Source organism: Jaculus jaculus, chromosome 10 (assembly GCF_020740685.1).
Source record: "Jaculus jaculus isolate mJacJac1 chromosome 10, mJacJac1.mat.Y.cur, whole genome shotgun sequence".
NCBI lineage: Eukaryota > Metazoa > Chordata > Mammalia > Rodentia > Dipodidae > Jaculus > Jaculus jaculus.
In genome coordinates, this window is record NC_059111.1 from 89,724,986 (window position 1) to 89,743,787 (window position 18,802).

At 54.0% G+C, this 18,802-nt stretch overlaps 1 protein-coding gene across 7 annotated transcripts in view; it reads right to left on the reverse strand.

The window, feature by feature from the left end:
* The window catches only part of LOC101604950 (kielin cysteine rich BMP regulator), a 35,478-nt gene extending 16,985 nt beyond the window's left edge, over positions 1-18,493 (reverse strand). For 3 of the 7 annotated variants that reach the window (XM_045160326.1, XM_045160332.1, XM_045160333.1), the window contains exons 1-23: positions 18,410-18,493; positions 15,819-15,976; positions 13,724-13,913; positions 13,558-13,634; positions 11,496-11,592; positions 11,285-11,367; positions 10,992-11,085; positions 10,230-10,265; positions 9,916-10,004; positions 7,090-7,183; positions 6,886-6,965; positions 6,721-6,814; positions 6,335-6,420; positions 6,014-6,095; positions 5,627-5,779; positions 5,443-5,549; positions 5,274-5,367; positions 4,310-4,483; positions 4,094-4,176; positions 3,909-4,002; positions 3,577-3,765; positions 3,053-3,223; positions 733-909 (exon numbers count right to left, since the gene is read on the reverse strand). In XM_045160326.1, coding sequence (XP_045016261.1) covers positions 733-909; positions 3,053-3,223; positions 3,577-3,765; positions 3,909-4,002; positions 4,094-4,176; positions 4,310-4,483; positions 5,274-5,367; positions 5,443-5,549; positions 5,627-5,779; positions 6,014-6,095; positions 6,335-6,420; positions 6,721-6,814; positions 6,886-6,965; positions 7,090-7,183; positions 9,916-10,004; positions 10,230-10,265; positions 10,992-11,085; positions 11,285-11,367; positions 11,496-11,592; positions 13,558-13,634; positions 13,724-13,913; positions 15,819-15,976; positions 18,410-18,485 — 2,578 coding nt within the window. In that variant the 5' untranslated portion in view covers positions 18,486-18,493. Of the gene's footprint in view, positions 1-732; positions 910-3,052; positions 3,224-3,576; positions 3,766-3,908; positions 4,003-4,093; positions 4,177-4,309; positions 4,484-5,273; positions 5,368-5,442; positions 5,550-5,626; positions 5,780-6,013; positions 6,096-6,334; positions 6,421-6,720; positions 6,815-6,885; positions 6,966-7,089; positions 7,184-9,915; positions 10,005-10,229; positions 10,266-10,991; positions 11,086-11,284; positions 11,368-11,495; positions 11,593-13,557; positions 13,635-13,723; positions 13,914-15,818; positions 15,977-18,087; positions 18,116-18,409 lie in introns of those variants that run through there. The other 4 variants (XM_045160328.1, XM_045160327.1, XM_045160329.1 and 1 more) reach the window with 4 other exon arrangements.
* Positions 18,494-18,802: the final 309 nt, after the last annotated feature.

Below are 18,802 nucleotides of genomic sequence, written 5' to 3' on the forward strand. Positions count from 1 at the left end.
GTCCTGGATGCACCCATACACATAAATAAGTAAATAAATACATTTTTTATCTTTAAAATTTATTTATTTGAAAGCAGAGAGAGAGAAGAGCGACACACAGAAAGAACGGGTGCGCCAGGGCCTCCGGCCACTGCAATCAAACTCCATACACACACACACCACTTTGCATCTGGTTTTACACAGGTACTGAAGAATCGAACCTGGATCATTAGGATTTGCAGGCATGTGCCTTAACCACTAAGCCATCTTTCCAGCCCAGTAAGTAAATATTTTTAAAAAGAGTAGGCAAGTTTGCCAGGCATAGGCCTATAATCTCAGCTACTTGGAGGTGGGGCGGAGAGAAGAAAATCAGAAGTTCAAAGCTTACCTGAACTACAGTGTGTTCAATGCCGCCCTGAGTAACTTAGTGAGACCTTGTCTCAAAGTAGAAAGAACGTTTGGAGACAGTGTTAGACCGCTTGCCTAGCATAGGTTCAATCCTCAGTAACACACACACACACACACACACACACACACACACACACACACGGTGTAGGAAAGTTTGGTAGCCAGAAGACTATTTATTGGGGGAGGATGACGCTCTGGAGTGGGGTAACAGCAGGGACAGAGAAGAAGGCATGGATGTTTATCTGGGAACTGCCGTGGCTCTGTTGGGTGCCTACTTCCTGATGGCTGGTGTGTGGGTCCCTGGGAGCCCCAGAAGGGGAAGAGCAGGGCCAGGTGATACCTTACCCTGGCAGGTTGGGCAGCAGTGCCCGGGTGCAGTGAGCGGGTGGCTGCAGCTCAGAGGCTCACAGGGCTGGCGACTGCAGGTCACGAAGCCTCCAAGGCAGGTGCATAGGTTGCAGGAGTCCCGGGGGTCTCGGAACTCTTGGCTGCTCAGGTAGGACACCCCCAGATACTCACAACCTATCAGAAAAGGGCAGGAGGAGGAGGTCGGTGAAAAGCATGAGGCTAGGTGTGGTGGCGCACGCCTTTAATCCCAGCACTTGGGAGACAGAGGTAGGAGGATCACTATGGGTTCGAGGCCATCCTGAGACTACATAGTGAATTCCAGGTCAGCCTAGGCTAGAGTGAGACCATACCCCAAAAAAAGAAGAAAAGAAAGAGGAGAGAAAGAAGAGAGGAGAGCAAAGAAGAGAAGAGAAGAGAAGAGAAGAGAAGAGAAGAGAAGAGAAGAGAAGAGAAAAGAAAAGAAAAGAAAAGAAAAGAAAAGAAAAGAAAAGAAAAGAAAAGAAAAGAAAGGAAAGGAAAGGAAAGGAAAGGAAAAGACAAATGAGGAACGAAGTCGCTCTCCCTGAGTTTGACCTGACTGGAGGTGAGGGTCTCAAAGACGGCACCTGGGGGGCCTGCGGGAGGACAGAGTCTCAGCCCTTGGCAGAGAAACCTTGAGGGGGTAAGGTTTGGACTTGGCAAGGGGCATGGTTTTTCCACTACAACCTGCAAGCAATCGCCCAGTCCACCTATAGGGAAAACCACCGAGCTCTACTTGGCAGGCCACTGCAAAAAAGGTGCTAATTCTCCCAGAATGAGGAGAGTGGAATACCAGTTGACACGGGTCTAAGATATCCTCTTTCCAGTGCCCTGCCAATCCCTGATTAATTAAGGATTGGACGCCTCCCCCCCCCCAAGGAAGTGGTGGTCTACTCTGGGCATTGGAACTCACTCTGTAGTCCCAGGCTCAAGAGACCTCAAGGCAATCTCCCTACCTCTGCCTCTAGAGTGCTGGGATTAAAGGTGTGCGCCACTGCAAGTGGCAGAACTTTCTTACTATAACAGGCAGTGGTTAACGCAGAGATGCATAACTGGCAAGAATAAGTGTCTACTATGTGCTCAGCTTTAAACAGGACATCTGAAACATCCTGACCAAGGCTCAGGGAACCTTGCAGAAGTGGGAACAGAAAGAATATAAGAGGAGGAAGACAGGGTAGAAGGCTGGGAGACAGTGTCTTCTAGATGCAGTTCACAGGCAAGTGTGGTTAAAGCACTTGCCTGTGAAGCCTAAGGATCCAGGTTTGATTGCCCAGTACCCACATAAAGCCAGATGCACAAGGTGGCACGTGTGTCTGGAGTCTGTTTGCAGTGAGTGGCTAGAGGCTCTGGTATGCCCATTCTCTCTCCCTCTCCCCCTACTCTCTCTCTCTCAGACACACATAAATATAATAAACAGGGCTGGAGAGATGGCTTAGCGGTTAAGCGCTTGCCTGTGAAGCCTAAAGACCCCGGTTCAAGGCTCGATTCTCCAGGACACATGTTAGCCTGATGCACAAGGGGGCGCATGTGTCTGGAGTTCGTTTGCAGTGGCTGGAAGCCCTGGCTGCCCTATCTATCTATCTATCTATCTATCTATCTATCTATCTATCTATCTGCCTGCCTCTTTCTCTCTCTGTCACTCTCAAAAAAATAAATAAAAATGAACAAAGAACTTTTTAAAAAATATATAATAAATAAAATATAAAAGTTTTTTTTAATGATCAAGGAAAAGAGACCTGTGTCTGGCTCAGCTTTCTCTTTTTTAAAAAAAAATTTTTGGTTTATTTTATTTATTTATTTGAGAGCAACAGACAGAGAGAGAAAGAGGCAGAGAGAGAGAGAGAGAGAGAGAGAGAATGGGTGCGCCAGGGCCTCCAGCCACTGCAAACGAACTCCAGATGCATGCACCCCCTTGTGCATCTGGCTAATGTGGGTCCTGGGGAATCAAGCCTCGAACCAGGGTCCTTAGGCTTCACAGGCAAGCGCTTAACCGCTAAGCCATCTCTCCAGCCCAGCTTTCTCTCTTTTAAACAATATTTTTATTAGCCGGACGTGGTGGCGCACGCCTTTAATCCCAGCACTTGGGAGGCAGAGGTAGGAGGACTGCTGTGAGTTCAAAGCCATATACATACGTGCCTCTTTCTCTCCAAAAAAAAAAAAAAAAAAAAGTTTTTTAAAAAAAATTTTAGGCCCATTCTAGGGCAGTGAAGAGGACTCTGACGTTTCTCCTGTCACCGCCCCCCAGTTTCCCTCCCCGACTCCTTCCCCAGTCCCACGTCTCCGGTGAGTGGCCACTCACCGTCACAGGCAGGGCAGCAATCATCCTTGGTGGGGAAGGGACACTGTGCAGGGGCGCAGGCCCTGGGCTCACAGTTAACGCTGCCCTCCCAGCACAGGCACACGCGGCAGGCGGCGCTGGGTGATTGGAAGCGCTCCCCGTTGGCAAACTCCTTACCCTGATACAAGCAGCCTAGGAAGAAGGGAAAGAGGGGGAGCGCATGGTGGCTCTTCTTTTTATTTACTTTATTTACTTACTTTTTATTTACTTTATTTATTGAGAGACATGAGAATGAGAATGTGCAGACTAGGGCCTCCAGCCACTGCAAACGAACGATGCATACACCATCTCGTGCAGCTGGCTTAACGTGGGGAATCGAACCTCGGTCCCTTGGCTTTGCAGGCAGGCGCCTTAACCGCTAAGCCATCCCTCTCCAGGATTCATTCTTACTGAATGACCCTGACATGAGGAGCGGGGGGAGGCAGAGGGTCTGGAGAGGACTTCGAGCCCGGGTGCCATCACCACGAGGGCCACCGGGGCAGTACCGTCGCAGGAAGGACAGCAGGAGCCCCGGCGCGGATGGGCACAGGGCGCGGGCGGGCAGGGCAGCCGCTGGCAGGATACGGAGCCATCGAGGCACAGGCATCGGCGGCAGGGGTCGCCCGGCGGGAAAAAGTGCTCCTGGTGGCGAGCGGGGACCGCGTCCCCTGACTGAGGGCAGCTGGCGGGGACCGCTGAGGAGAGAGCGCGCGCGCGCGCGCGCGTCACGCTGGACCAATCAAAAGGCGCCCGAGGGCGCGCGCGTTACGCTGGACCAATCAAAACGCGCCTGAGGGAGGAGCCCCGCGGAGCCGCCGCCCGAGGGAGCGCCCCCTACCGGGGCACCGCGGGCAGCAGTCTCCCGGCCGCAGCGCCGGCTCCGGGCAGGACAGCGGCGGGCAGCGGCGCGCCAGGCATTGCACGTTGCCGCTCTGCGGAGGGACAGACGGACGGAGCCAGGCCGGGTTAGTGCGCGGTGGTCCCTGCCCCTTTCCGACCCTCTCCACCAGGTCGCAGGCTCACCAGACAGTGACAAAGGCGGCAGGGGTCCGAGGGATGGGGGAAGTCCACTCCGTTGGGGTACTCTTTCCCTCCAAAGGCGCAGCCTGGAGAAGGGGGCAAGCTGTAGGCCCGAGAGAGGCCGCCCCCCGCCCCCCGCTGTCCACCAGGGCTAACCGCCTGCAGTGGGTGTCAGCTATTCCTGCAAGCACGCCCTCGCCCCCCCAGGGGCCACCTCACCACTGCAGTCGTTCCGGCAGCAGGTGCCAGGCAGGGGATGGCCACAAGGGGCGCTGGGGCAGGGGCGTGGCTGGCAGTGGGCATGGCCTTCCCGGCACTGGCACTCTTGGCAGGGGTCTCTGGGGTGAGAGAAACGCTCGCCATCCACAAACACCTGTGACTCCAAGATACAATCTGGGAGCAGACAGTGGAAGGAGAAGGGATAAAAGATGACAGGGCTAAGAACCACCCCGACCACAAGCTACAGAGTCCAGGACCACCAAAGCCACTGAGCATGGCCAGCACGGAGGCTGTCTCCTCTCAGGGCAAGGAGAAAAGGAGCTGTGTAAGCGGGTGTGTAGAAATGAATATTGTGGGCGGGAGAGATGGCTCAACGGTGCTGAAAGACCCAGGTTCCATCCCCCAGGTCCCACGTAAGCCAGATGCACACGGTGGCGCATGCGTCCCAAGTTTGTTTGCAGTGGCTGGAGGTCCTGGTGCGCCCATTCTCTCTCTCTCTCGCAAATAAATAAACCATTTAAAAAGGCAAAAAGAACTATATGTTGCTCTCACAAGTGAATCCATTTGAGGCCATTAACCTGCAGGCAGATACGTATTTCTGAGGGCCACAAGATGAACAGTTTACCCACGTATGTGCCTGTGACATGCACTCAAGCACAGAACTCTCCTTACGAGCAGAAACCATGTCCCATTCCACCCCAGCCTCCTAGACACCAGATGTGAGTGACTGGTGCGTGAGCCTGTTACGCAGGTGCACTGGAGTATAGGGAGTATTGGATGGGACCGGAAAAGGATAACAAGTCTCGATTCTCCTCCCACTCATGACCCTTGAGTTCCAGAGAGTTCTCAGCTGAATGAGAACAAAACCAATTCAGAAGATCATTGCTTCTGGAGCTATCTGCTGGGCCCACAGGGCTATGGGACACAGCAGGGCCCAGACCAGTCAGGTTCAGTAAGCACATACCTGGACACTTTGGGCAACACTGCCCGGGTCCACTCTGGGGCTTGGCACAGGTTGTAGGAGGGCAGTTGACCAAGGAACACCTCACAGTCCCATCCTAGAAGCAGGGGAGAGACTATGGGGTGGGCCCTAGGCGGAGCTCATCAGGGCAGCAGTAAGCCTGGCGACCTACTTCACAGTGGCAGGCATGGCAAGGGCTGGCTACATCAGTGAAGTTCTGCCCGTTGGCATATACTTGGCCATGGTAGGTGCAGCTCTCACAGCTGGGACAGCAGGCACCTGGGTAGGGCAAGCTGGTCAGGGCGGGTTGGGCAAGGCAGAGGGGGAAAGGCAAGGAGATCTGGCTGGGCACTCACCAGGGGGCTGGGTAGGGTGTTGGCAGGGGGCTGGAGAGCAGAGTACAGCCTCACACACAGGCACCCCATCTCGGCAGGAGCAGGCAATGCAGGGCTGACCGTCAGGCTCCCACTGGACCCCTTCAGCAAACTCCTCTCCATGGAGCACACAGGCTATGGGAGGGGAGCTGTCACCATGGCAACCCAGCCACCTTCCTCCGTCTCTGTCCTTCAAAGCCCATGGGGATGCTGGCTTGCATCCCCACCGTAGCCTCTGAGCAGACTCTGAAATACTTAGTGGCCCGTCTTGACTGGGGTGGAGCATCCCATCCCTCCTTCCAGACCTATGGAAGCTGTGCCCTTGGCAGGTGCTCACCGTCGCCCTCAGCCCCAAACACGTATATATACCTGAGCAGAGCTGGGGGGCAGAGGCAGATGGAACACAGGGGGCCACTGGGCAGTCCCGCTCCTCACAGGAGACCTCACCAGCCTAGGAGGGAGGCCAGGTAAGAGGCCCTTAAGGAGTGAGACAAAACTGGGTGGGAGCCAGGCGTGGTGGCGCGCGCCTTTAATCCCTGCACTCAGGAGGCAGAGGTGGGAGGATCACCGTGAGTTCGAGGCCACCTGAGACTACAGAGTGAATTCCAGGTCAGCCCGGGCTACAGTGAAATCCTATCTCGAAGAACCAAAAACAAAGCCAACTGGGTAGGAAGAGGTGAGACCGCCCACCTGACAGGAGCAGCGGAGGCAGCGACTGCTCTCTTGGAGGGCGAAGGTCTCTTGGCTCCGATACTGTTGTCCCTGGTACTCACAGGCTGGACAGAAGAATGAGGGTCTGGGGAATAGGGCTGGTAGCTGAGAGGGAAACACCATGCCCCAAGGCATCTATCCCCATCCGGAGGAAGATCAGCTATGCCAGTCTTCTAGGGGAGCCTGCTGTCACCTGGCTACACATCACAGCAACACAGGTCCCACCATAGTACCCGCTTTGCCATGAGGTGAGGTGAGGATTCATCTGTGATATCCATGAGAGCTTACGGACAAGGGACTCCAAAGACCACCACAATCCCAAGCCTGTCCCCAGCTAGTGCCTTCCCGTCCCCTTCCCCACTCACCATCACAGATCGGGCAACACTGCCCCGGACTCCTGCCTGGGTGTGTGCAGGGCGCAGGTGGACAGGGCAGAGGGTCACACTGGACAGTCCCGTTCTGCCAACAGGGTACAGTCAGCAAGCAGGCCTGGAAGCCAGACCCTCCCTGATATGGGCAGCCACACTCACGGCGCAGCGGCAGCTGGAGCAGGGGTCTCGGGAATCTACAGGCTCCCCGCTGCGGTGCTCCCGCCCATTTAGGAAACAGCCTGGTAAGAAGAGCTGCTCAGATCCACCTCACAGACCCTCCCTACCTCACTCTTGGCCATTATGGGACACCTATGGTAACAGCACTCTGAATCCCACCGGGGACTTTGTCCTCCCCTGACTCACCGTCACACACAGGGCAGCAGGTGCCTGGGAGGGGCCGGGCAGGGTATGGACACAGGCTGGCACATTCTCGCTGACGGCACCGGATGTGACCCTCCTGGTAGGGAGGGACGGAGGGTGGCAAGGGAGAAACCCCGCCCCCAGGGCTCAACCAAGTGGCAGAAATAACACTGGAATGCCAGCCATTCTTTCTTTGAATGTTGAATTGTGCATCCCCTCAAAATTCATACATGGGGGGCAAGGTGAAGATATGGTTCAGAGGTTAAAAGTGCTTGTTTGCAAAGCCTGCTGGCCTAGGTTTGATTCTCCAGTACCCAAAAGAAGCTAGATGCACCATGTGGTGCATGCACCTAGAGTTCATTTGCAATTTGAAGGGTACCCTGGTGTACCCATAATCCTCCCTTTCTCTCTCTCATATAAAAAAAAAGTAATTAAAAAAGAAATCAGGGCTGGAGACATGGCTTAGCAGTTAAGGCACTTGCCTGCAAAGCCAAAGGACCTAGGTTCAATTCCCCAGGACCCATGTAAGCCAGGTGCACAAGGGAGTGCATGCGTCTGGAGTTCGTTTGCAGTGTCTGGATGCCCTGGCGCCCATTCTCCCTCTCTCTCTTTCTCTCTCTCTCCTTCTCTTTCCCTCTGTCTGACTCTGTCTCTCTCAAATAAATAAATAAAAATAAAATATTTTTTTAATCATATATTGGCGCCATAGGCCCTGGTGCCTCAGAATGTGATCTTATTTGAAATAGAGTTGGTCCAGATGCAATCAGTTAAACTGAGCTGATACTGGAGAAGGTGCACCCTTTAATCCAATAGAGTACGGTGCCTATGGAGGGGAATTGAGGCTCAGAGATGCGCACAGGGAGAATGCCATAGGAAGATAGCGAAGTTAGAGATTTGGATGCTGCAGAAACCATGGCATGGCAGCAACCAGCAGATGCCTGAAGAGAGGCTCAGAACAAGCTCTCAAAGCGAAACAACCCTGCCACCCCTTGGTCCTGGACTTCTGGAAAAATCCATTTCTCTTGTCCTAAGCCACTATGTCTATGGTCTCTAATTCTAGCAGCCCTAGGGAACTAATACAGATGTACAATTTAACGTGTGACTTAAGCTGTCTGTCCGCTGGATTACTTATCTGGGGGGAAAAAAAACAGCCGGCCATGGTGGCGCACACCTTTAAGCCCAGCACTCAGGAGGATCGCTGCCTGCAGCCTCACCAGTGTGTGGGCAGCCAGTCTCTTCTTATAGGCAAAAGGAAACCGGGAAGACACGGCCACAGTGGGGTTGGGCATCCAGGCAACCTTCACGATAGAGCTCTAGTCCGCAGCCCCAGCGGCTCGGCCCTCTCAGCATGCCTACCTGGCGTGAGGGTGGGAAGGTGCCCGGCTTCCTTCCCAGATTTTCCCTACTTCCCCTCCTCAAATCCAACTCACCCTCAAAGCCTAAGTAAACACCACTCCCCCATGAAGCTGTTCTTGATGATGGCTGCCCAAGAGCAGGCTAGCACAAGCCACACAGGCCAACTGTGCTTCTTTCAAAGCCAACTTTGGGCCGGGCGTGGTGGCACACGCCTTTAATCACAGCATCCAGGAGGCAGAGGTAGGAGGATCGCTGGGAGTTCAAAGCCACCCTGAGACTCCATAGTGAATTCCAGGTCAGCCTGGACTAGTGTGAGACCCTACCTCGAAAAGCCAAAAAAAAAAAAAAAAAGCGCCAACTTTAGAAAGGTAAAAGGAACCAAGTGAAATAAATTTTTAACCATATGGGCTGGAGAGATTGCTCAGTGGTTAAAACACTTGACTGCAAAGCCTAACAACCCAGATTCAATTCCCCAGTACCCACATAATACCAGACACACAAAGTGGCACATGCATATGGAGTTTGTTTGCAGCAGCTAGAGGCTCTGGCATACCCATTCTCTCTGTCTCTCCTCTATTTCTCTCTATTTGCAAATAAATTTTTTAAAAAGTTAGGCTCTGGAGAGATGCCTTAGCAGTTAAGACGCTTGCCTGTGAAACCTAAGGACCCAGGTTCGATTCCCCAGCACCCACATAAGCCAGATGCACAAGGTGACATATTCATCTGGAGTTCATTTGCAGTGGCTAGAGGCCCTGGTGCACCTATTCTCTCTCTCTCTCCCTCTTTATCTCTCTCAATTAAATTAAAATATTTAACAATGTGATATAGCATATCAAAATGTTTCAACATATAATTCGCATGATCAATTAATGAGATATTTTCTATTCCTTGTTATCCTACTGTCTTTGAAACCAGGGTTTATTACACACTTGCAACACATCTTGGTTCTCTCTTTTATCCTTCCTTCCCTGTTCCCTCCCTTCTTTCCTTTTTCTTCCTGGGGGAGATAATCTGGAGACAGAGTATACAGCCCTGTCTGGTCTTGAACTCATGACTCTTGAATTTCCTGCTTTTGCCTCCTAAGTGCTAGAATTAAAGGTATACCGCCACCACATCTGGTCCATTTCAGTTCTGACCAGCCACACCTCAGGGCCTCAGTGACCACAGGCAACAGGCAGTTATAGAACTGGATATCGCACGTCAGGCGGTTTCTCCCTCCTGGAGCTTTGAACATTGGCATGATCAATGCCACTGTCCTTCCCTCTGCCCATGAGCTCCTTGGGTTAGAATTACAAGCCTGCTGAACATAACTGTGAGGCCATCGCACGCTCCCGGGGCCCAGGATTCAGTGTTCTCCATCTGTGTTCCCTCCCAATGCCCATGACTGTGGCTCATGAAGCGAAGTCGTGTGTTCAGCAGGCGTGAGAGCAAGGGCAGGGCCAGGAACAGCCTAGGGGCAATCTCAGGACTCACCAGGCACTGGCAGATGCGGCAGGGGTCCCCAGGAGTGGTCCACTCTTGGCCATGGTCCTTGTGAGAATCACCTTCCATGCAGCCTGGGGCTGGGGTCAGAGAGCCAGCCTGGTGGGAGCTGACCTAGACCCCTGGCCTCCTTTATCCTCCTCATATACCTTCCTCATACCAGGCCATGCCTCTGCCTGGACTCAAGGGCTCCCAGTGCTCCAGGCACGGGGGTGTGGTCCCTACTCTCCCTCTGTCTGCCCTTCCATTCCTTCCCTGGCCAGCACAGGGCACCCACCTGCCTTGCTATGGTGGCCACTCCTTACCTCTCCCTGGACATCCACACCCATTACACCATCCTGCTAACATAACATACCAAAGCTGAGTGTCAGGTCCAAGTTTTTGCACACTCTGTCCTCTCTCCTGCAATATCCTTCTTTGACCCACCCCCAGGTCACTGCCGTTTATCCTTAAGGGTCACCTCAACACAGACTCCATCTGGGATACTTTGTGTCCTGTGCCCAGCTGGACTGGGTCTCCCTGCACTGAGATCCCACAGTACCCGGTCCCTGCCTCCACTACTGCCTTTGTGACATTATCTTATAGTACCTATGTGTCTCAGGGTCACCTAGTGGTAAGCATTCTGTTTTTGGAATGCCCAAAGAAGATATCTGTTACATATTTATTACATAGACTAACACTGTGTGCACCTTATTTATTTATTTGGTTTTTGAGGTAGGGTCTCACTCTAGCCCAGGCTGACCTGAAATTCACTATGGAGTCTCAGGGTGGCCTCAAACTCACTGCAATCCTCCCACCTCTGCCTCCCGAGTGCTGGGATTAAAGGCGTGCACCGCCATGCCCAGCTGTGTGCACCTTATAATGTTGAAACTGAGGCACCGGGCAACCTGGAGTCATGTGACTACTAAGGGGCAGTGGTAAACTTTGAGAGTGGGCATTGCAGCTCCAGAGCAGACTTTGGACTTGGATTGCTTCCCCAGTGATGAAATCGAGGTGGGCTCAGGAGTTACAGAAATGGTCTGAACAATGCACAGGGACTTTACAAGAGAGCAGTTGGGGTTTCTCACCTGGGCAGGCTGGGCAGCAGTGCCCAGGCCTCGAGACTGGCTTAGAGCAGGGGCTGGGTGGGCACTTCACAGGCACACAGTGCACCAGGCTCCTCTGAAAAGTCAATGGCTGTAAATGCGCCTGGACCCGATTACCAGAGGGCACAGCGTGGGCAGATATGTGTGGCAGAGATGGAGGAGGACCCTCACTGGCACCAGCTCTCAGAAAGCATGGAAGAGGCTGAGAGGGGACCAGGATGGGACACGGAGTGATCAGGAAGGGGCAGGCCTGGGCAGAGGTGAAAGGGACTCACGAGGCAGGAGCACTGTAGGCACGGGTTAGAGCTGGACAGGAAGCTGGCCCCTTCTTCATGAAACTGTCCCTCATATTCACAGCCTGGAGGGTTGCCAGGGTGAGGTCACCAGAGAGCAGGGCGGGGCAGGCGAGGGAAGACACGACCCCAAGTAGGTATGGACCTGCTTGGGCTGAGAAGATGGGGAGACCTGGGCAGGGTGGAAGGTCACCTGGCCGGCAGATGGGGCAGCATTCCCCCGGTGGGGTGTAACTCTCCAGGCAGTTGAGCTCAGAGCATGCCGACCTCTGGCACCGCACAACCCCGGCCTGCAAGGCAAACATCAAACACTCCCTCAAACTCTCCACTTGCCAAGCTGAGCTCCTTTTGAGAGCCTTGAAGGCCTAGCAGGCTCTAAGCCTTGATGGAGGCATGGCCAAGCTTGGGGGTGTGCAAAACACCAGGATGGGATTGGAGGCAGGGGCCAGATCCCGATTCTCTTACCTGGCAGGTACAGATGATGACACAGGCCTCTGGTTGCCACCTTTCCCCAGCCCTATGACCCCCACCCCCCCCCCACACACACACCCAGGGCAGCCTATGAACCAGGCCTGGGTCTCCAAGGAAGAGGGCCTAGATTTGGGCATGCGCCCATGCATCTGTGGGAGAGGTAGGAGGATCGCCGTAAGTTAGAGACCAGCCTGAGCTAGAGTGAGACCCTACCTCAAGAAAAAAAAAAAAAAAAAACAAGCTGGGCATAGTGGTGCACGCCTTTAATCCCAGCGCTCAGGAGGCAGAGGTAGGAGGATCGCAGCAAGTTTGAGGCCACCCTGAGAGTACAGAGTGAATTCCAGGTCAGCCTGGGCTAGAGTGAGAGCCTACCTCGAATCACATACACACACAGAGCCCTCCTGCCCATAGAAGGAAGTTTAAACTGCACAGCTGACAGCAGCCTATTCCCACTGGCCCACGAGTGACTCCTGCCTCACATTTATCCCCACCTACTACCTGCACACAGAGGGCTCTGAAGCACTTCTCCTTCTGATGTGAGTCTCTCTTTCCCTCAAATATCCAGCTCAGAACCAGGAGTGCACGCCTTTAATCCCAGCACTCGGGAAGCAGAGGTAGGAGGATGGCCGCGAATTCAAGGCCACCCTGAGACTATGTAGTGAATTCCAGGTCAGCCTCGGCTGGAGTGAGACCCTACCTCGAGAAACCAAAACAACAAAAAATGTCCCTGGAAACCTTCTTGTCCATCTACCAGCAACTTCACCAGAGAAAAGAGACCTTAAAAAGACAACCAAGAGCTTTCTCAAGAGTACAGGGGATGGAGAGATGGCTTAGTGGTTAAGCACTTGCTGTGAAGCCTAAGGATCCCCGTTCAAGGCTCGATTCTCCAGGTCCCACGTAAGTCAGCTGCACAAGGGAGCGTGCATGCATGCATCTAGAGTTCATCTGCAGTGGCTTGGAGGCCCTGGCGCACCCATTCTCTATCAATCTGCCTCTTTCTCTGTCTGTCGCTCTCAAATAAATTTAAATTTTTTTTTTTTTTTTTAAGAGAAGCATACGGAAAGAAAGGCCCAAGGGAGGTGACTGTGGAGGTATCTGAGAGAGGACAGGTACTCAGGGAGTCTGAGGTAGGGGGTGGGGCAAACTGAAGAATGGGAACAAGGAAGATTTCATGGGTGAGAGCTGAGGGGAAGGAAAACAACTGTACCCACTTTTTTTTCTTTTGGTGGTTGTTTTTTGTTTGTTTGTTGTTGTTGTTTTGGTTATTTATTTATTTGAGAGCGACAGAGAGAGAAAGAGGGAGAGAGAGACAGAGAATGGGCACGCCAGGGCCTCCAGCCACTGCAAATGAACTCCAGGTGAGGCCCCTTGTGCATCTGCCTAACGTGGGTCCTGGGGAATCGAGCCTCGAACCGGGGTCCTTAGGCTTCACAGGCAAGCACTTAACCACTAAGCCAACTCTCCAGCTCTGTTTGTTTGTTTGTTTGTTTTTTGAGGCAGGGTCTTGCAATCCTCCTACCTCTGCTTCCCAAAGGCTGGGATTAAAGGTGTGAGCCATCATGCCCAGCTTCATATATCCTCTGTCTTTTCTGCCATTTTGGTCCAGGGCCAAACAGAGGAACTGGGGGGGTGGGGGGTGGAGGAGCAGCAAGGATGTGAAGATTGAGCTCCAGAAAGGAGCTCATCACACATCTGGCCCAGCGCTTAAGCTACAGATGACCTGACCATGGCGGCTAGAGGACAGGAATGGGCGTGGAAGATCCAGGTAGGTGTCCAGCACTCACGAGGCAGCGGCAAGTGGTGCAGGCATCTTGGGAGAAGGTCTCGCCATTACCATGAGCCTGGCCGTTGTGGCTACAGCCTGAGGAGGAGACAGTACTGTCATTTGGGAACCTCGTGCCATCTTGAGGTCCTGAGAGAGTTCCATCAGGGAGACGGGGTGATACTGACCACGGCAGTGGGGCAGGTCGGGGCGGGGGCCACAGCGTGGGGTGCCCTCTTGGCACTCACAGACTGTACAGGTGTCGGGCTCCCAGCGAGCTCCTTCAGGCCAGGTGCGCCCCAGCCCCCAACACTGTGGAGAAGCTGAGCGGCACTCACAAGACTCCAGCCGCCTCACCCTTTCCTGCAGGTCCTTATTCTGGAGGGAAGGGGGTGGCAGGCACAGGTTAGCTTCCCCATCATGTTCCATGCATTTGTGGGGTGGGGAAACTGAGGCAGGATGAAAAGGATTCCCGAACAGAGGTCGGTGCCCCTTTATCGGCATCTCTCTGGGATCACAGGACCCCAATTCTTTTGTTTTGAATATTTTATTTATTAGAGAGAAAGATAGAGAATGAGTGCACCAGGGCCTCTAGCCACTGCAAACAAACTCCAGATACATGTGCCACCGTGTGCATCTGCCTTACGTGGGTACTGGGGAATCGAGTCTAGTTCCTTAGGCTTTGCAGACAAGCACCTTAACCACTAAGCCATCTCTCCAGTCCCAGGATCCCAATTCTTAAACAAAATAACCTTAATAGTTAAAGATTTTGAATAATTTTGAAGCTGGGCATGGTGGCGCACACTTTAAATCTCAGCACTCGGGAGGCCGAGGTAGGAGGATCGCTATGTGTTTGAGGCCACCCTGAGACTATATAGTGAATTTCAGGTCAGCCTGAGCAAGAGTGAAACCTTGCCTCGGGAAGAAAAAAAAAAAAAAAAAAAAACAGAACAAAAAAGTTTAGTTTTGTTTGAAGCAGGATCTTGTAGTCCTGGCTGGCCTGATATTCGTTAAGGATTCAGGATAGCCACAAAATCACAGGAACCCTCCTTGCCTCTGCCTCTCAAAGAGCTTGAATAACAGCAGACATAGACCACCAGGCCTGGCTTTTAAAATCATTCTTTTATTTTTAAGTTTTTTTTTGTTTATTCATTTGAGAGAGACAGAAAGACGCAGATAGAGAGAGGGAGAGAGAATGGGCATGCCAGGGCCTCCAGCCACTGCAAACGAACTCCAGATGCATGTGCCCCCTTGTGCATCTAGCTAACGTGGGTCCTGGGGAACCGAGCCTCGAACCGGGGTCCTTAGGCTTCACAGGCAAGCGCTTAACCGCTGAGCCATCTCTCCAGCCCCAGGCCTGGCTTTTAAAGACTTCATTACTACCCAAAATCTTTCCTGTTGATGCCCTGTACACAGGTGCTCCACTGTGTTTGCTAAATACATGGAAATCTAGAATCTAAGTGTTCCTCGTCCATGGGAGGACAGATGTTAAGACTGGCTCAAATAAGAACCTCTTTATGTGTATTTATTTTCTTATTATTTTTATTTTTTGTTGTTTAGTTGTTATTATTATTATCGGTTTTTCGAGGTAGGGTCTCACTGTAGCCCAGGCTGACCTGGAATTCACGATGGAGTCTCAGGGTGGCCTCGAACTCAGGGTGATCCTCCTATCTCTGCCTCCCAAGTGCTGAGATTAAAGGCTTGCACCACCATGTCCGGCTGTTTGTTTTTTGAGTTCGAGAGTCTCTCTCTAGCCCAAGCTGACCAGAAACATACTCTGTAGCCCCAGGCTGATCTTGAACTCACAGTAATCCTCCTACCTCTGCCTCCCAAGTAAAAGGAATGCACCACTACACCCAGCTTTTTCTAAGGGACTGGGGAGACAGCTCATTAGTGTAGGGCTTGCCTAGCATACATGAGGCCCTGGGGTGTAATCTCCAGCACTGACAAGAAAAGAAAACCTCGGGCTGGAGGGACATCTAAGTAGTTCAGGTGCTTGCCTGCGAAGCCCAAGCACTGACGTTCAACTTTCCAGGTCCCACGTAAGCCAGGCACACAGTGACGCGAGCGCACAAGGTTGCACATGCGCACAAGTGGCTGTACGTGTCTGGAGTTCGTTCCTAGCATGCCCATTCTCTCTCTCTCTCAACAACAATAATAATTTAAATAAGAAAAAAAAAAGAAAACCTCAATTTCAGGGTTCTCGGGACCCCAAGCTCAAGCCCTCTCTCCTCCCTCACCAGTCCACCCCATCCCATGGTTGGCACCTGGCGTCCACGGTACCTGTTCTCTGAGCTCTGTCACTTCAGCCTCCAGCTGCCCCAGACGCTCTTCCAGGGAGCGCCAGGGTGCCCCAACAGGGCCCAAGGATTGAGCCAGTTCCTGCCGCCCATAGTCATGGATGTCAGCAAGCACAGAGGGCTCCCTGGGTTCAGCTCTGCCTGAAGGGCGCAAGAACCCAGGGGGGCAAGAGCTAGCAAGATTCCCTGGGTTCCGTCCTCTGGACCACGCAGGGAGGGAAGGTCACCCTGGGGCCCGCCCAGTCCACTGTCCTGCCATCCAGGAAAGGAGACATGGTCCCTACAGGAGCCGAAGATGGGGACTGGCATGGGAGCAAGTAGCGGGCCCTGAGGGGAGCAAAATGGCCCAGACCAGCTTTCAGTTCTTGTCAGGTGTGAACTCAGGGACATCAACACTCGGCGGGCCCCTGCCCGCATCCAGATGAGGGTCTCACTGAAAACTGTCCTGATTCTGTAAGGATCCTAAGTCACAGGGGTGGAGGGACAGGACCGTGCATCCTTTGTGGGTCAGGGACAGTCGAGGGACCTGACATGTCATAGAGTGCTGGATATGTGCAAGGAGGGCTCTAAGTGGCTTGAGATCTGGTGAGCCACCCCCCCCCCATGTGTGTTGTGTGTGTGTGTGTGTGTGTGTGTGTGCGCGCGCGCGCGCGCGCTCCCATCCACCAGGGTCAGCAAGGGTGCTCCTTGAGAAAAGGTGCTCTGGGACGGACAGCTGTTTCCCATCCCCCACTCTCCACCTCACGTCTGCGCCAAGGGCCTCACATTGAGCGAGGCAGGCTCCAGAAAGCTAGCTGCTCCAGAAATCCAAACTCTGATGGATTTGGGGAAGTGTTGGCAGGGCCCCCACTAGCCTCTAGAACCCCAGGTGCAGAAAGGCTGCCTGTCCCTGGTTCTTCCTGGGTCAAGGAGACATGCCTCTAGTCCAAGCCTGAGGAGCAGGCCGACACCTTTCTTTTTCCTCCCACCCCCCCCCTTTTTTTTTTTTTTTTGTCTGTCTGTTTTACAAGGTAGTGGCTTCCTCTAGCTCAGGCAGACCTGAAATTCACTACGTTGTCTCGGGCTGGCCTCGAACTCATGGCCATCCTCCTACCTCTGCCTCCAGAGTGCTTGGGCTAAAGGCGTGCGCCACCACGCCTGGCTCTTTTTCCTTTTTGTTGCAGAAAGAAAGGTAAAGAGGCAAGGAAGTTTCGGGTTCACTTCGGGGGAGGGGGGGACTGTTTCCCACAAATATTCAGTGGGGTGGGCGGGCAGTAAAGGGTCCCCAGGAGGAAGTGACTGAGCAAGAGACCAAGAGAATGACTGCTCCTAGAATGTGTAAGCCTTTTTTTTTCACAAGAACATGAGGCCAGTGAGGGAGGGGGGCAAAGTCACCTCCTACTCCTTCCCCTAAAACCAACAAGTTGGGAGGGAGGGGTCGGGAGGAATCCCAGTCGAAAACGTGACTTGTCTCTTTCCAGACTTGCTTTATGCCTAAGTTTCTGTGGCTTGGTTCATTCCACCCAATCCAGTGAGTTACCTAAACCAGCCACCTGTGGCTCAGTGCCCCCTCTTCTGTGCTCCTCCCAGACCACACCTGGTCTCTGGTCTCCCCCTAGTTATCCAGCAATCCTTCCTCTCCCCACTGTGAAACTGAAGAGAAAACCTCCCAGAATCCACGCAGTGAACGCAATGCGAAGACTCTCCTCTCTCCCTCTCAGGGACTCTAACCTCCACCCCCGACACCACCAGCCTTCAGACCTCTCTACCCATTTCTCTCTCCCTCTCTCTCTTTTGTTTATCTTTTTTCCAGGTAGGGTCTCACTCTAGCCCAGGCTGTCCTGGAATTCACTATGGAGTCTCAGGGTGGCCTCGAACTCCCGGCGATCCTCCTGCCTCTGCCTCCCGAGTGCTGGGATTAAAGGCGTGCGCCACCACGCCGGGCTCCTGTTCCCATCTCTTGCCTTGTGCAGGGCATCCTGTTATCCCAAGTGTCTTGGCAGTGCCCGACTTCCAGCCCACAGTGGAGGCTGCCCATGGATGGTGCCTCAGCACCCAAGACCCTCTGTGCAAACTGGATCTCCGTGGAGTCAGTCACTCATCCTGCCCTGATGGCCCCACAACCCAGGCAGCTCCAACAACCCTGCTTTAGCAAGCACAGGGGAGCCACGGGTCCCTCTGGCATTCACCAAGTCGTCCTTGTCTGCAAAAAGTGCACAAACCTGTGACTCCCCAGAAACTGCCTTTGGGTCTCCCCCTCCGCCGTTCCTTACCCTGTCCCCACATCCACGCCTGCCTGCTCCCTGGTTGGGGTTGGGGACGGGGAGAGGATAGCCAGACAGAGTCAAAGGCAGTTCCCACTGCAGGGCCTCTTTCCTTAAGACAAATAATTAACTTCAGACTCCCAGATGGCCAGGGGCAGCCTCTCCCTCCACCACCACCACCACGGCCACTGCTGTAAGATCCCTGGGCAAGGACAGCAGGGGCCACCCCCGCCCCCCCTCCTCCTCTCCCGGAGAGGTGGCCCGGGTGTCCCAGAGCGCCCGTCGGGCTTGGGGAGACGGGGACGCGGCGGTCCTCGGCGCCCCGACTCACCGCCTTCGGCCCGAGCCACGATCAGCCTCGCGAGCTGCAGGAGCAGCGGCAGCAGCGCCGCCCGGGCCCCCGCCATTCGCCGCAGCCGCCGCCCGCGCGCTCCGGGCTCCGCGCTCCGCGCTCCGGGCTCCGCGCTCCGGGCTCCCGCTCCGTGGTCGGTCGTCGCGGCTCGGCGGTGGCCCGGGGAGACGGGGGTGGGGAAGACACAGGCCACCGCCCACCCAGTCTTTGTTCAGGGAGGGCCCGGGAGGCCTCCGCCCTCTGCACACCCTCCTTCTCCTCCCCACCCCACCCCATGGACGCCTGGTCCCCCAAAGCCACCCCCAGAGCCAGGACAGCATTCCCCACCCCACCCCCGGCCACCCCCAGCCTTGCAGTGGCTGTGGATCCTGT